This window comes from Meleagris gallopavo, chromosome 13 (genome assembly GCF_000146605.3).
Source record: "Meleagris gallopavo isolate NT-WF06-2002-E0010 breed Aviagen turkey brand Nicholas breeding stock chromosome 13, Turkey_5.1, whole genome shotgun sequence".
Taxonomy (NCBI): domain Eukaryota; kingdom Metazoa; phylum Chordata; class Aves; order Galliformes; family Phasianidae; genus Meleagris; species Meleagris gallopavo.
In genome coordinates this window covers 842,327-857,347 of record NC_015023.2, presented here as the reverse complement: position 1 = coordinate 857,347, position 15,021 = coordinate 842,327, and the positions used below count along the sequence as shown (strand labels likewise).

Here is a 15,021-nt window from a genome sequence, read left to right as displayed (position 1 = left end):
TTTTTTTTTTTTTTTTGCAGTTGGTAAAGTGGCTAGATTTTGCTGAGAAAAATATATGATTTGATCATCTATTCTGCAAAAATGGGCCCTAGATTATGACTGGACTGAAGAGGTGAGTTCATGAGCTATGTAAAACCTGACATTTTTAGGAAGCTTCCTGTTAGAATAGTAAAGAATGCTGACAGATTTTTACATTTAGGGACTGGCTGTATCACTGAAGTTCTGGCATGAGAGTCCAGGAACCTGCTAGACCGACAGAGGTGCTGTTAGAGGGATGTTCACATCCAGGATGTAGCTGTACTGTATGGATGCTCAGAGCAGAAACAGAGTGGGATTGCAATAGTGCATATGCTGCACTCCAAAACAAATCCCACGCAAACATGAGATGTAGGGCAGCTGTGTGGGTCCATTAATGAATTTCCACCCAACTGTGAAGACCGAATCCGTTAATGTCACCCCTGATTAATTTTATACATGAAAAATAAATAGCACAGGTACTGAAATAGACCTTATTTAACCAGTAGCAGTACACTTCAACCATCATTCTCAAAATGTAATTGTACCAAATATGGTTTGTATTGCCATGGCAAATACAAGGCATGTGGAGTACCCAGCTGTAACTTTCATCCTTACGTTATTCCCTGAGAATGTTTACAGAAGTAAAGGACGAAGCATCAGCACCGAAAAAGAAAGGCTATGTGAAATAGAAAATGATGTTCTTGAAGGTCTGTCAAAGACACGAAAGAGTATAATCAGGAGCTGGTAACAGATTATGCAACACTTCTATCAAAAGTCAAAAGAAAAAAAAAAAAAACATAAGAAAGCTCATGGATCTTGAGAAATACAGCGTGATGGCTGCATGTTGAAGAAGAAGGAGGTCTCTGACATCAGAAGTCTCACAAGCTTTGGACTCTCCTGGGCCTGCTACCTGAGACCTGCCACTTCCTCCTGGACTTACCATCTCTGTACCTGCTTGCTGCCTAAGACTGACCACTCTGCTGCTGCTCTCTCCTGTGCTTTTGCCTCGGACCATCAGGACAGCATGCAATGGGATGCTGCTGGATCCTGGTGGTGACTGTCCCTGCTTTAAGTAATTCTTGCTTCTTTCCTATCTCTTCTATCACCCTCTTTCCCTTCACCATCACCCTAATTTGTAATAGTCTCCGGCTCCCCTTCCCCATCTCCCTGATTGATTAAGACTTGTAATAAACTGGTTGGACCAACATTTGAACCATTGTTTCTTAATCTCATGTCGGGTATGCATGTATCAAAGAACCTCCTCTCCCTCCTATAAATTGGAGCGAGACAGCAGAATAGTAAACACTCTGTACTTTTTTAAAACTTTCTTTCAAATCCATACTCTAATTATGAAAGTGGAAAAGGCAGTAAACCTGTAGCACTGCAACAGGGGAGATACATTTTCTATTACAGATTTAATTGTTTCAGGAAATAGAGCTTCTTTCTCCTTTAACAGAGAAATCCATATTATGCTTTCATGATCACATTGTAGGTTTATTTCTACTATTACATGGTTTTAGAAATGAAGCATAGGGTAATCAATTATTGAAATCAAATCTTGACCTTAAGAAACAACTCACTTTGCAATGCAAAGCCAATCATTCAGACACTAAAGCTCTCTATGCTATTAGCAGAAGTGTTTTTATAATATTTATCTATTCACACGTGCTAGAATATTCCACTAGTTACTGATTTTGGAAGTTTTGAATATGTCTATAAGTATGGGTGATAGTAGTAGTATCTGTGATTAAGGATTTTGTTACTTACTTTGTGGAAACTTTGGTGGGTTGTCATTGACATCTGTAAGTGTAATTGTCACTTTGGTTGTCCCTGAGAGGCCTCCCATGTGTCCTCCCATATCTTTTGCCTGTATTACAACATGATACTCTTCCTTAGCTTCTCTGTCCATATTTGGAAGGGCAGTTCGGATAATTCCTACAAATACAAAGAAAATATGTCACATACGTACAAATTTTCACATTTACATGAATAATTGGACACTGCATTTTTTAACATGCATTAGAATGCAGCAATATTTGCAGCAATGCTGCAGATTCTCTTTTCCCTAAACTGCACATCATACCATGCAAACAAACCAGTCCAAATATTTTAAATAGTTGAGCACAGAACTATTCTGAAGAATTACAGTTCAGCACAGAAACTTTTTTCTTTTCATCATCCTATATCATATCACGAAAGATAGAAACATTTTTCTAGAGCAGTGTAACCAGAAGCTCTACCAATTGCCAGGGGATCAACCTGTAAAACTGCTTAACTAACATCAAGAGAGAATGAAAGATGCTTTGCTCAAATACATCAGTAGATATAGCCACTGTACTACCTTGATCAATATATCTCATTCATTTTAATGTATTCCAGTTATGAAGTCCTACTCAAATAAGCTGGTCAATAATACCTGTTTGAGCTTCCACTGAGAAGTACGGCTGACCTTCAAGAATACTGTAAACCAATTTGGCACTGTTCCCATAAGTAGGATCATCAGCATCTGAAGCTGTTACCTGAATAACAGATGTACCTAAAAATGGAAGGGAAAGACAGAAGAAATACAAACAGAAGCAAATGTGTCTGTAAGAACCATGCAGAGGTACTTACAGTCATGTGGCGTGGCTAGTTCTTTTTTACTAGGTTTGATAGATGAAAAAAATTCCTTAGCAATTTATACATAACAGAATATATTTCTACAATCTTTTTTACCAACTATGTTTTAGATTCTTATTCTAAACAGTGAAGATATAAAAGTCAAAGTCAGCGGTCACTCTGTACCATTATGTTTCTTTTCCTCAGTAGTTGATAGCACTATATTCCTTTTTTCATTACACGGTCAAACAAAAGAGTTTTCTTCTTACATTTTCCCCAGTAAGTTTCTGAGAAATTATTCTGTAGAAATCTCTGCGATAGACAGAAGCTCAAACAGGAGATGAAAACTGAACAGATAGAATGGCAATAACTCATTCAGTTCAGCTAAAGGAACGATCTTTATGTTTACCCCAGAGATTTCACTCTGCATGAATTCTAGGGGATCTTCACATTCTTTACTAGGAGGTCTAGGAGCAATCTAGAGACTCTTCAGCCATGACAGTATCTGTACAAGGTTTGATTTGGCCATTAAATTAGATAAAGGGAATGAATCACAAACTTAGCATGAAGAAAAATTTACCACCCAAATTTCTAAAGCAATTAGATCAAGCCAAGACGTACTGACAATGCAATATCCACCGTAAGACCAGGAGCTTAGGTGCATTTATGAGTACTTACCCACATTTGATCTCTCTGGCACATTGGCATGGTAGTTTTCATGAAGGAATTCAGGGGGGTTGTCATTGATATCTTGGACTTTAACAATGAATTCAGAGGGTGGTTCCAAAGGTCTGTTAGTGTTCCTGTCTACAGCTTGTGCTGTGAGAGTGTACTGAGCTCTCTCTTCTCGGTCCAGTGTCTTTGTTGCATGGATGTTCCCTGATTTGTCATCAATAACAAAAATGATTCCTGCTCCTTCACCTGAGAGAATGTATTTAATGTTTCCATCTCCAGAATCAATATCTGAATGGAGCTACAAAATGAGAAGCAGATAGACAGACCTTAACAAGATGGCATACATTTCACTAATGTGTTTACAAAACAAAAATAAATCTTGAAATTACTATAATTTCACAGTTTTCAAAAATCTTGTTGTACATCAGGCAGTAATCCATAAGTGAGCCCATGCTGTGAGCACATCTGTGCTGTGTTCAATGCTACCTGTGCTGTTGCGTGCTACCACACATAGGGTGCAACTGAGACTCAAGCTTTGAGATTTAAGGATGAAAATACACAAGAAGGTAGTTATAAAAGGCTTTTGATTCAAATGAAGTTGGAAGGAAGAGCCATTTTTTACAAAAAAATTGTACCTTTCATACTAATCGTATTCTACAAAATGGAGCATTATGCTGTATGAAAACTGAACTGACAGATGGGACGTAACAAATGAGACAACCATTGATTGTCAACTAGTTTTTAATTGCAACTTCTATATTACAAACTAAATAACATCAGTAGCAAATCCTTGCTGAACTATATTACTTTCACAACAATTGCACATTTTAGTTTGATGAATGAGGGAAATATTGAGCCAAATTATGTATTTAATCATTCTATGTTTACATCTACAAATTGTACACTCGTAAAAGTTTTAAAAATCGTGTGTGTGTGTGTGTGTGTGTGTGTGTGGTCTGCTACTGTTAGATGGTAACAGAATAAAAGATCTTTCCAGGGTGTGTTTAAATACACAGGTACACAGAGATTTATATCTCCCTCTAAACATACCCCTCATATATTTAATTTTACTGATCACTTGAAAATGAAAGGATAAAGAGAGAGCATTACACTTTTCTGAGCTTCTGGGTAAGACATTACGGTTTTAATCATTATTTTTAAAGATTTGAGAATGATACCAGATATTCTTAGCACATACTGCTGTTCAAGTGATTGCTATGGTCTTAAACGACAGCTATATGACTTCATTCGAGATTGCTAAGCTCAATGGAAAAACTTATCTTCATTTAGGTAGCTTTTGATTAGCTCCTTTATTGAGTTACAATGATGTGATTAATTTTGGGTAAAGAAGTAGTTGCTGAAGAAGGAGCTAATACAACAGAAAAACAATGGCAAGAAAGAAAAGCAACTCACAAAGTAAAGGTATTAGTAATAACTAATAAGTGATGAATGAAAAACAACTTACCCTTCCCACTAGTACAGGATCTGGTCCTGTGTACTCTTCTATAACAAAGAACTGATTCCACACCCAGCCTCTTTTTGAACGATGCAGAACTTGTCCTTCTTTTCCTTTTTCATGGTGACCATGAAGCGATGGCCGTACGTGGTTTAATTTTTCTGTAGTTATGGCATGGCTATAATAGAGCATGCCCAGGCAGATAAGAGCGGCATGTAAACAATTGTCCTCCTTCATATTTGGTTATTTTGTAGGCACAGGAGTATCCAAGAATATACCCCTTCCACCTTGGAAGTTAACAAGTCTCGGGCCACTGAAAAGGTTCAGATAAAATGTTCTTCACACAAGTTGCCACCACACCTGGAATGCATCACTTTAATGCTCTGCAGCTTCCAGCTTAATTCCTGAAAGAAAGCAAAATGAAGAAAAATGTCAGTTCTTTATGTTTTTGAGGTGTAACAACTTCTCTACTAAGCAATTTAGGGATAACTTGAAAGATCTCAATGTAATTAGAATAAAATATAATAATGATTATATTGAAATAATGAATTATATTAATATTTATTGAATTATTAATATTAATTAAATATTAAGTAATGTGCATAGTTGGTAACTGCCACCTTCTAAAATGTCCTGAGTTGCCGATTATGGCACTCATTTGGAAGCTGAAAGACAGAGAATCATATTCTTTCATGATCCTTCCAAAAAGACTTAGCCTAAGATGCAAGACGACTGTAGAAATACCTAATTTATATCTAAGCCTTCTCAGGAGCTTAGATATAAGCTTCAGATATAAGCCGTTAAGCTGCAGATTTAGATATAAGACAGATACCAAGATACTTGCTTATCAAGAACAGAATATTCCTGCATGTGCCTAGAAAAAGGCCTTGTGATGACCAGCAGATTCTCATGCCAAAAATAACTACCTATGTGTTTAAAGACAGAACTAGGAACACCTATGTTTTGGATGTGGGTCTCTGGAGCCACATCTGAAGATCGAGTCGCCAAACCTGAGAACAGCACTGTCAATTCTTCTGTCTTTGTTCTGGTAATGATAAATGCCTTTGATAATATAGCAATTGATGTGGTTATTTATTTCTGCTTTCCCTCTGATTTAAATTACCAGAATTGCATTGATTTTTTACTTTCTGATAATTTTTAAAGCACAAGGTCAGAATGAATATTTTAAGCATAAATTTTATAATACAGCGAAACCTCAACTAAGGTCTACACCTGCATCAGCAAACAATCCATCTTAAAGGCTGCTTTGACTTACCACTGGGTTTTCCAACATATTTTCTTTCAATCCTTACAAAGCAGCCAATTTTTACTAGGTCACTATAATGTTTTGTTTCAGCTTTCAGTGTAAGTCACTTTATTCTGCTGCAAGATACTATAAAACATTGAATATTATATTCATACAGACATATGTATAAATATATGCTACCATCTTCTTCAAAACAGAATCATTTTTCATGAGAAATAAAAAGAGATGGTATTTGTAGCAAAGGAAATGTGAATATAGGGAAAAGCTTCAACCTGTATCACAACCTATAACTCCAGCAACAAATAAACTTCTCACTAGTAATCAACCCACTCATCTTGGGAAGCATCTCAATTTCTGAGCAGTCATGTCCTCCCCTACACATCCCTTGGCAAACACCCAGCACTGGGAAATAGTTTTATGAATAAGGAATTCATAAGTAAAGAATTAAATAGTTGGTTTTTATATCCTCATAAAAGTTGCTTTTTGTTTTTACTTTATTGAAAACTGATATAATCTCTATTACAACACCATAATGACACCAGCATGGTGAATTAAATGAAAGTTACAAATTTCAATGTGAATATAATCTGGCACTAAGGGAGGAGTTTCTACAAATTTCTTTCTTAAGCATATTTATTAAGGACAGCATATGGCGTATGCATTTCATTTGTCACTATTGTTTCATGATGCCACATTATAGATGACTCATAACAGCATGAGAGAGAGGAGAAAAAACAATCTATTATTTTGGTCAGAAACATGATTGTAAAATTCAATTGCTGTGATACAACATGTGTCTGTGAACTGTGAAACATGAGGCAGGCTTGTACTTTTAGAGTTTATTTTGTATCTATGTTTTGTTAAGAGATAAAAATAAGGTAGGACGTAAAGAACTTGAAAACTAATATTTAACCTGTTTTAGAAGTGGTTGAGTATGAGAAGCCTTTCAACACTAATTATTATAGTAGTTTTTTATGATAGTCAATTCTAAAAGGAAAGGACTTTTCTTTTTTCCCAGTTTTGCAAAGAGAAAAAAAACAAAAAAGAAATTGAATCTCCCATGTTGTTTCAAAAGGAGTTTGCTATGGAGTGTCCTTTCAGCCAAGCAGCCATCAATGCCATGCCAGCACACCTACCTGCAGTGGACAAGTATGCTTACTGCTGGGAGCTAGCATGGCACTTGTAATGCAACAGCTACGAGTGCTTGTGCTCCTGGGTTGTTAAACAGGGCCTAGATGCTCCAAACAGAAGTGAGGTAGGAAGGCACGCCTAGACAGCTGTGCATTCTATAAGCCACTGCTATGAAATGCTAAGTAAACTTCTCACATTAATAGATTTTGGAAGCGTTTGAAAATTAAACACTCTGATAATATTTCTTCATTAACATTTCATCATTATCTCAACAATGAAAATAAGTAAACGCATGTGGCCATTATTCCCAAACTTCTCAGTACCGTTATGTAAATCAGTAAGCACTTTATAAAGATGCTTAACAATAATGGAAGAGTCAAGCTGACACATACCCTGCTTATTATCAGCTGTTCAAGTATGAAGCATTGGAAACAAAACATTAATCACACATCCATGCTTAATTTACTAATGCGGATTTAAAACAAAGATTGCTACCTTTTGTTTTTATCCTCTACTTACACATACAGCAAGGGTGCAATAAGGCTGTGTGTCTTCAGATTCTATCTGAACAGTATCTGGGCAAAAAAAGAAAAATCACTACGTTTGTTTATGGCAATTGCTTCTGTTTTGAGTTATGCTGGGAAAGCGTTCCATGCTAGAAATACCAGCTGAGCTCCAGGGGAAGTGCCCTGCTTTGGAGAGGCAATGACAGCACGAGCTGCAGGCTGGAAGACCTTCTGGCCGCTCTCCTTCTCCCTGCCTGAAGGTAGTCTGTCTGTTCACTTACACAGAGGTCGTCACAGCAGTAAGGCCTATGTCTCCTATCATCATCAGAGAAGTTAAGAAAATAAAACTGCAGAGCTCCACTGAAGCCTGTAGAACTATTTAATTCCAAACAGCCTCAGCCTGGGTTTCTGCAAAGTGCTTTCTTCCTAAAAGGTATGGAGCAAAAGATGCTCTTAAGCTGTAGTTAAAATAAACTAAACTGCATTAAAAGTGAAGACAAGAAAGAAGTATTTTTCTTCTTCTTTTATTTTCTTTTTTTTTCTTCACCAAAACAGTCTACTCAAGGCCTTTCAAATATTTTAATGTAACTCAGCTGCTGAGCACTAATAGTCTCCAATTTCTTCAAGCAGAAAATAAAGAAAAACAGCTGAACAGTTTATAAAGTATTTCCTTTTCTCCCGTGGACACCAGTGAGGGACAAATACCTCATCGCCAGTTAAGCATGGAACACAGACCTGAGGCTGCAGTGCTGCTCTGCTCAGTGTCCGCACATTCTCTGTAGGCAGCACTTCTATTCAGACACTGCACAACCTTACACACAGAGTGACCTGTCAGAACAATTTACTGTGAATGTCTCTTGTCTTTTTTGAAGTTATGATCTGAGAGAGATCCTCGGAACTTCTGTTATTTCTGCATACAGATTATATTCCTCAGCGCTAGCAAGCTGAATCTCAGTAGGCATTTGACCAAATAGCAACATCCAGATTTTCTTTGTCGTTGTTCAAAATTGCACAACATGTAGTTTTAAAATCCTACATTTTCCATAGAAATCTGTAAAAATCCAACCCTGCTTCCCACTTCCTTAAAAGAAAGAATGGATACCACATGTGAACTAAGATGCAGTTTTTCACAGCAGGCAGAAATCCTTTAACGGATTTTAGTTACATACAAATTAGTGTTTGCAGTTTTGGTACTGAAAATTATGAGGGATAAAAGGGAACACTAACCAGCACAAGATCAAATCACATTAGAAGCACACATGAACACAATGGGATCCCAAAATGAAATGTGTAGCTTGATCAGTCAAGGTATGTAGGAATGAAAAATGTTAAAACAGTATCTAGTCCACACCCTGAAGAACTTCATGCATAGTGATCGCATGGAAATACAATAATTCTCCCTAGAAAGCTGGTAGAAGAAGCACTTTTAGCTATGAGGATAATACATCAGTTTTTTATTTCTAGTTGCTAATTAATTTTGGAAATGTAAAGTTAACAAGTTTCAATTTTATCGTAAGAAGAGAGATTCAGATTTCATATAAGGAAGTTTTTTACTGTAAGGATGGTGAGGCATGGGCACAGCTTGCCCAGAGAGGTGGTGGAAGCCTCATCCTTGGAGACATTCAAGGTCAGACTGAACCGGGCTCTGAGCACCTGATGGAGCTGTTCACTGCAGAGGAGGTGAATCAGATGGCCTTTAAAGGCTTCCTCCAACTCAATTGGTTCAGAGTGTCTCTGCAAGAGAAGTCTGTTCTTCTGACACTAAAAAATACAATCCATCATTACTCTGAATAGAAATGAGCTATTCAACTAATTAAGGATTCATCCATCATAAGACTGAAAAATAACAAAACAATATACAAGGTCTATGGCGCAGAGGAGAGCCAGAGTATTAGCTGCTCCCCAGGGCAGCAACTCCAGCATCCTTCTGCATCCTCACACTGAGACCACAGAATGCAGGGACTCAATGCAGCACGGCACCGTGGAGAAGTGGTGGTAACTCTAAGGTTAATTCGAAAAGTCAGTCTGCTTTATAAAACTTCACACACACAAATTTGAATGACTGTTTATAGATGACTAACAGACAAAAATAAGGAGCCAGAAATGACTAGCTTAATGACAAGATCAGTTGCGGAAGTGAAGTCTAGCCAATTTTATTTATTTATTTATTTTTTATATTTATAGCTAAAATAATCCCAAACATTCATGCTGACTTCCTGTGCGCTATTAAGTGACCATATGCCAAATTATAATAGACTAAACAATTTTTTCTGATTTGTCTAGGCTTTAACTTCTGGATGATACATTAAAATATCAATTGTTCCCAGGACTACACTTGGCAGAAAGCAGACAAGAGCACAGTGAAGCAATATAATAATGGATGATTATGTTCTGAAATGTTTTGCAAGAGTTTCAAGTAAATAGAGCAAACTCCCAGTCCAAATGAGATTTCAACTGTAATTAGAATTAGCTGAAAAGTTGAACAATTCATTTTAAAATAATTTTATCATCCGATGAATAAATTAATAGTTTTTTAGTGACAGAATAAATATTGGATCCTCTTCGTTCTGTAGCTCTCGGAATGCCTGAGATCTGGACAGAAGGACTGAGCACAGCTGGCTGATCTGCCGCTGCCCACCGCACTGAGGGACCTGGAGGGACCTGCTACACCTCCGTGTAACCAGTTGTAGCAAAGCCAGCAAGAACCTTTTCTTTGCTTCAGACATTTATCTCTGTTTGGGACAGAGCCTTCTGAGCAGGCTTGGGACTCACAATCCATGGTTTCACTGAAATGGTTAGCTTTTTCTTCCTTGAATGTGGACATCAGAGTCGCAAAAAATTAGCAGCTCCCATGGAAAGAAGGTGGGAAGAAGATTTTCAAATCAAATAATCAGTTGAGTCCCACTGAGCCCACACTGGTTAATCTTTAGGGCATAGCATGATTTAACTACTTTAGGAGTTTTTAATAAAACACATGAATTGAGGGAAGTGGACTAGTTCTGTTTGCCAGCATATATCGGTCTTTTATTCACATGCACTGCTGAATGTACACTGACTGGTATGTGTAGCAGAGTGAATATACAAATACAGAATTTCAATATGCCATGTATTTTTACACCCTTGTAGACTGCTGCATTCCAATATCTGATCTTAAGATGCAGAAAGCTATCTAACAAGTCTCATATATCTTGACAGCCTAATATTTGGTTTCAATTTATTTTTTTCCCACTTAACAATTAAACAGAACTTTGTTTCCCTCCTTGACTCCTTTCAAGAAAATGGTAGATATAGGTGTAACATTAGTCCAGTCTCTTCTGATTATGAAACAAGATAAAATGCTGAGAATCAATAATTTCCTCATTTAACTTAATCCTATCAATTACTTTTTCATTTTAAACTGTAACATATTATCAGACCAACTGCTGAATATTTCTTTTAGCTCAGACAGACTCACTGTAAAAAAATGTGATAGAAAGAAGATATCATTTTATTTACTTGAAATAGTATAACGCAAAGTATGAGATCTGTACACAGCACACTTAGCCCACACAACACATATGGAAAAGCCAGTTAGGAAAGCAAGTCTTTCAAGTCCTGAAAAATGCCAATCTCTTTCTGTGAGATCCTAGATACCCTACATCTGGACAAGATTAGAATCAGGGTTATTGCAATTTTCCACTAGAATCAGAGTACGCCTGGTCCTTCCTTCCCAGAGCTACCTATACGATATGCAGAAAAGTGTAACACAAGCATATCATCATTTGCAAGGTCTGCTTTAAATGCAATGAGCTGATCCAAAGGACAAGACAACACTGGCTGGGTTTTAATTTTTAGCTGCACTACAGTAGCAGGATGGCTCTGTGCACATAATTCCAGCTGGGAAATCATCCCATCAGAATAGGGATATTTGCTTCCTCCTGTGAACCCCTTCTCCCCTGGCAGCCATGAGACATATAGCTCTATTCATATATCAAGAATTCCTCCTCTAAGCACTAGAATCATTTCCCTTACTTATCACATAAAAAATTGGAAAATGAAAAATTAAAGGCCTCCTAACCCAGCAATCTGACTTCATGAATATGACTAATCCCATGAGATTAGTCATATATATAATTATCAATTAGGAGTCAAGCATTGAAAGTCAGTATCCAGTAGTCTAATGTAAAATGTTTTGTTTAAGAGACAAAAGCTCTGATCTCTGATACACTAAAAGATTTTCATGCTATGTATGTAAGTGGTAAATCTCATTTCTCCCAGTGTGTAATTCTAAAGCAGACTGCCAGCAACTGACTCCCTGTGAGCCCTACTGAGGGACTGAATCTCTCTTTGTGTTGAAGTGTATTTCAGGTCTCACTGGAGCAAACAGCAAATAACCCTCATCTGAATGCAAAGTGATATAAAGTCTTTTGTGTCGATCAAGAAACAGAACTGGTCTTATGAGGCAAAAGTAGTCCAAAAAGGGAAATTTTTCATCTTTAAAGGCATTTCGGAAAAAAAAAATCTGCTAGTTATTCTGGTGAATAATGGAAACCCCCGCACCTGCCCTGTTCATATTCCACTGTCTTGCATAGGAGCATGATGCAGTTATAAAGGATTATCAGCCAAGCTTGCAGTTTTGCAGAGCTAGTCTTATACATAATTTTCTATATGGTCTGCAAACAGCCACAATTCCTCTATAGTAAGATTTGCATGCTCTAAATATTAATAAAATCTTAACAGAACTGGTGATTTTCATCTTTAGCAATAAAAGGTACCTTAAAAATGCTAACTAAGCTTTGTAGAATCCTATTCTGAGTTCTGTAGAATTCTATGCAAAGGAATCTTAATCCTTTGCAATTTTAAATTATATTTTATAGCACTGTATTGGATTACTAAAATATTTAAAGCCAATAATCCCCAGCTGCTCCAAAAGAATAGTTTCTGAAATGTAGCCATATTTTTCTATAGCAGCTTTGAGACTCAGTATTAGGAAACCACAGACAAAGAACCACAAAATGATGGTTCTTTGAAAACAGAAATCATTTTGCAAGAAAGAGGAAGAAAAATAACTTCTTGATGATGTGATATATCCTTCAGTATCTACCTCTGCAATCATCATGGAAGGAAAGTATTTTCACTAGACTTGATTTAATTTGTACTCATTCAAGAACAGTGAAATTGCCATTTGGTGTTCCTCATACAAAGCAGAAGAAAGTAGGAAGACAACTTAGTACATTACGAAGTGAATGACATAGAAATAAGCCTGAGAGAGTGATATTAAAAGGTTTGGGAAATGAAAAATGGCTGAAAACAGAGTTTTACGTTTACTTGCTGCCCTGGGGAGATCAACTTAAGATAAATGTGACAGAGACTGTCTGCTTTTAAGCATAAACTCTACAGGAAAACAACCAGCGTAAGAAAGGTAGTTATATTAAAGAACATGGTGATTGATAGAGTCATTTGAAGTAATGACTGAGCTCTTGGTAGAGTTTATTTTGAATAGTAATTACATTCTTGTGCATCTCAGTCAAAATTCTCTTAATCTCCTGTACACTCAACACCCGCTATAGCTGCAGCCTATGGCCATGCTTGTTTCAGTATAGTTCCCTATTTATGGAAGTGGTTATAAAGGACACCTCAAGGAAGAAATAATGACATCTAACACCAACTTACTTCCAACTATTAATACTGTGCTCAGACAGTAAGCCAACCCTGAATATTTATTTTTCTCTAGGAACTTGCAAATAACACTTGTGTTGTGTTCTTTGGTGCATAACAAAAATAGGACAGACATTCAAGACTAAAGGACGATAACCAAGAAACTAGCAAAAACTAATAACTGCAGGCAAGCCTATCCAGCAACCAAACCAAGCCAACATGAATTCCAACAAATGATTAATTTCTCTTCTGTTCTACAACCTCTTGCTGAAGGGCTAACAATCTCCACACAATCAGAAATCTAAACAGAATCTGTAGTGTTGTACTTAGAGCTTTATTCTGAGGCAGCTTCAGCAGTGCTGTTGAAATGCCAGACTATTATAGCATGTTCTCTGGTTTTTATGTAACAGAAGTCAATACTAAGGAACACGAAAGCTGCAGAACAGAACAGCATTCTCTACATTTCATAGTGCCAAAGCATTTTCGTTATTCTGTTAAAAGTCCTGTTAAGTGGTGAAACCACCTACCCAAAGTGGGTATTGCAGTTTTCACATACCCCATACACACGTGGAAGCATGTGCAGTACATAAACCTATGTATAGAAATAACTTAGAATTGAGTTTCCTGTATAATTTTATTTCTCTAGAATAACAAAATATTTAAAAAATTATTTTCCTTCAAATAAGAGTATTATAGCTTGTGCTAGAAATAAAACGTCTGAATGGGGAATACATTATTCTGCTGAATTTTTAATCAGTTTGTTCACAGAAGAAAGCTTCCTTCTTGTAAAACGTTTTGCCACTTTGAATATAATTCTCCTAGACTACTTGATCCCCCTGCTCCCCTTCAGTGTGATCCCCTTCAAGTAGGGAAGCTTCAGAGAAAAGATCATCACTTCAGAAGCACATGTAAACCACCTTGAAAAGACAGTAGTTTGCTTATGCCTAGCAAGCAGAGTGACTCTCATTTAGAGAGGTTCAAGTAATTAGATTCTCTGTAACTCTTATCTTTATAAAACTTGACAAGTTAGCGAATTACCTAGAGTCTCTTTCATTTTCAAATACATTTGATAAAGAAAGAAATGTGAGAGCTAAATTTCTAATCAAATTCTCTTTCTTAGCTTTCTTGGAAGGAAGGGTTCACATCCTTCAGCCAGGCACACACGTAAGGTTTTCTCTGATCGTCTGCTTAACTGTTCCAGTTTAAATTTTTTCCATAAAGAGCCAATTTGAGATATTTTGAATGAACAACTGAATTAGTAATTATTTTTTTCATAGACAGGGATTGTGAAGAGACCATTCTGACTCAACAGCATGGGGCAATAACAACAGAATATTCAAATCTATTCCTAATGCAGTATCAGTAGCTCTATTAAAGGAGACCATCACTGTTTAGGCACCAAATGAGACACTAAAGCAGAAAGAATCCAAACTGCAAATTTAGCCAATTATTTTAAATCCATTAAATTACAAGATTATAATTCAAACATTTTCATGAGTATTTTCTGAGATGTCTTGTTGTACGTAGTCAGTAAATAATATTTCTACTTTAAAACAGCATACACACGGAAGCAAAATAATACCTGCATTTAGATACAACTTTCCCTTTGGCTCCCTGTGCATCACAATCTGCTCTCAGCATAAATCAAAGGAACCATTAGTATTCTCAGTGCTCCAAGTGACACAATCCAGTATAACAAGGACTAAAACATAATTCCTGGTATTATTAAGGAA

At 36.7% G+C, this 15,021-nt stretch overlaps 1 protein-coding gene across 2 annotated transcripts; it reads right to left on the bottom strand.

The window, feature by feature from the left end:
* Positions 1 to 1,758: 1,758 nt before the first annotated feature.
* Positions 1,759 to 7,720, bottom strand: LOC104912907 (cadherin-11-like). 2 transcript variants are annotated; one of them, XM_010717722.3, is made up of 5 exons: positions 7,665 to 7,720; positions 4,757 to 5,151; positions 3,295 to 3,589; positions 2,435 to 2,554; positions 1,759 to 1,953 (listed from the first exon to the last, which is right to left on the bottom strand). In XM_010717722.3, exons 2-5 carry the CDS (start codon positions 4,982 to 4,984, stop codon positions 1,778 to 1,780), a joined length of 819 nt encoding a protein of 272 aa, XP_010716024.1. In that variant the 5' UTR covers positions 4,985 to 5,151; positions 7,665 to 7,720; the 3' UTR covers positions 1,759 to 1,777. The 2 variants fall into 2 exon arrangements, with proteins under 2 accessions (XP_010716024.1, XP_010716025.1); XM_010717723.3 differs by lacking the exon at positions 7,665 to 7,720 and adding an exon at positions 7,641 to 7,659.
* Between the last annotated feature and the right edge of the window lie 7,301 nt (positions 7,721 to 15,021).

Excerpts from the sequence above, each read along its gene's own strand:
- LOC104912907 (XM_010717722.3), bottom strand. The coding sequence starts at position 4,984 with ATGAAGGAGGACAATTGTTTACATGCCGCTCTTATCTGCCTGGGCATG. Across the intron at positions 3,590-4,756 it reads ATCCTGTACTAGTGGGAAGG|CTCCATTCAGATATTGATTC; the intron begins GTAAGTTGTTTT and ends CTCATTTTGTAG. Across the intron at positions 2,555-3,294 it reads GCCAGAGAGATCAAATGTGG|GTACATCTGTTATTCAGGTA; the intron begins GTAAGTACTCAT and ends TTCCATTTTTAG.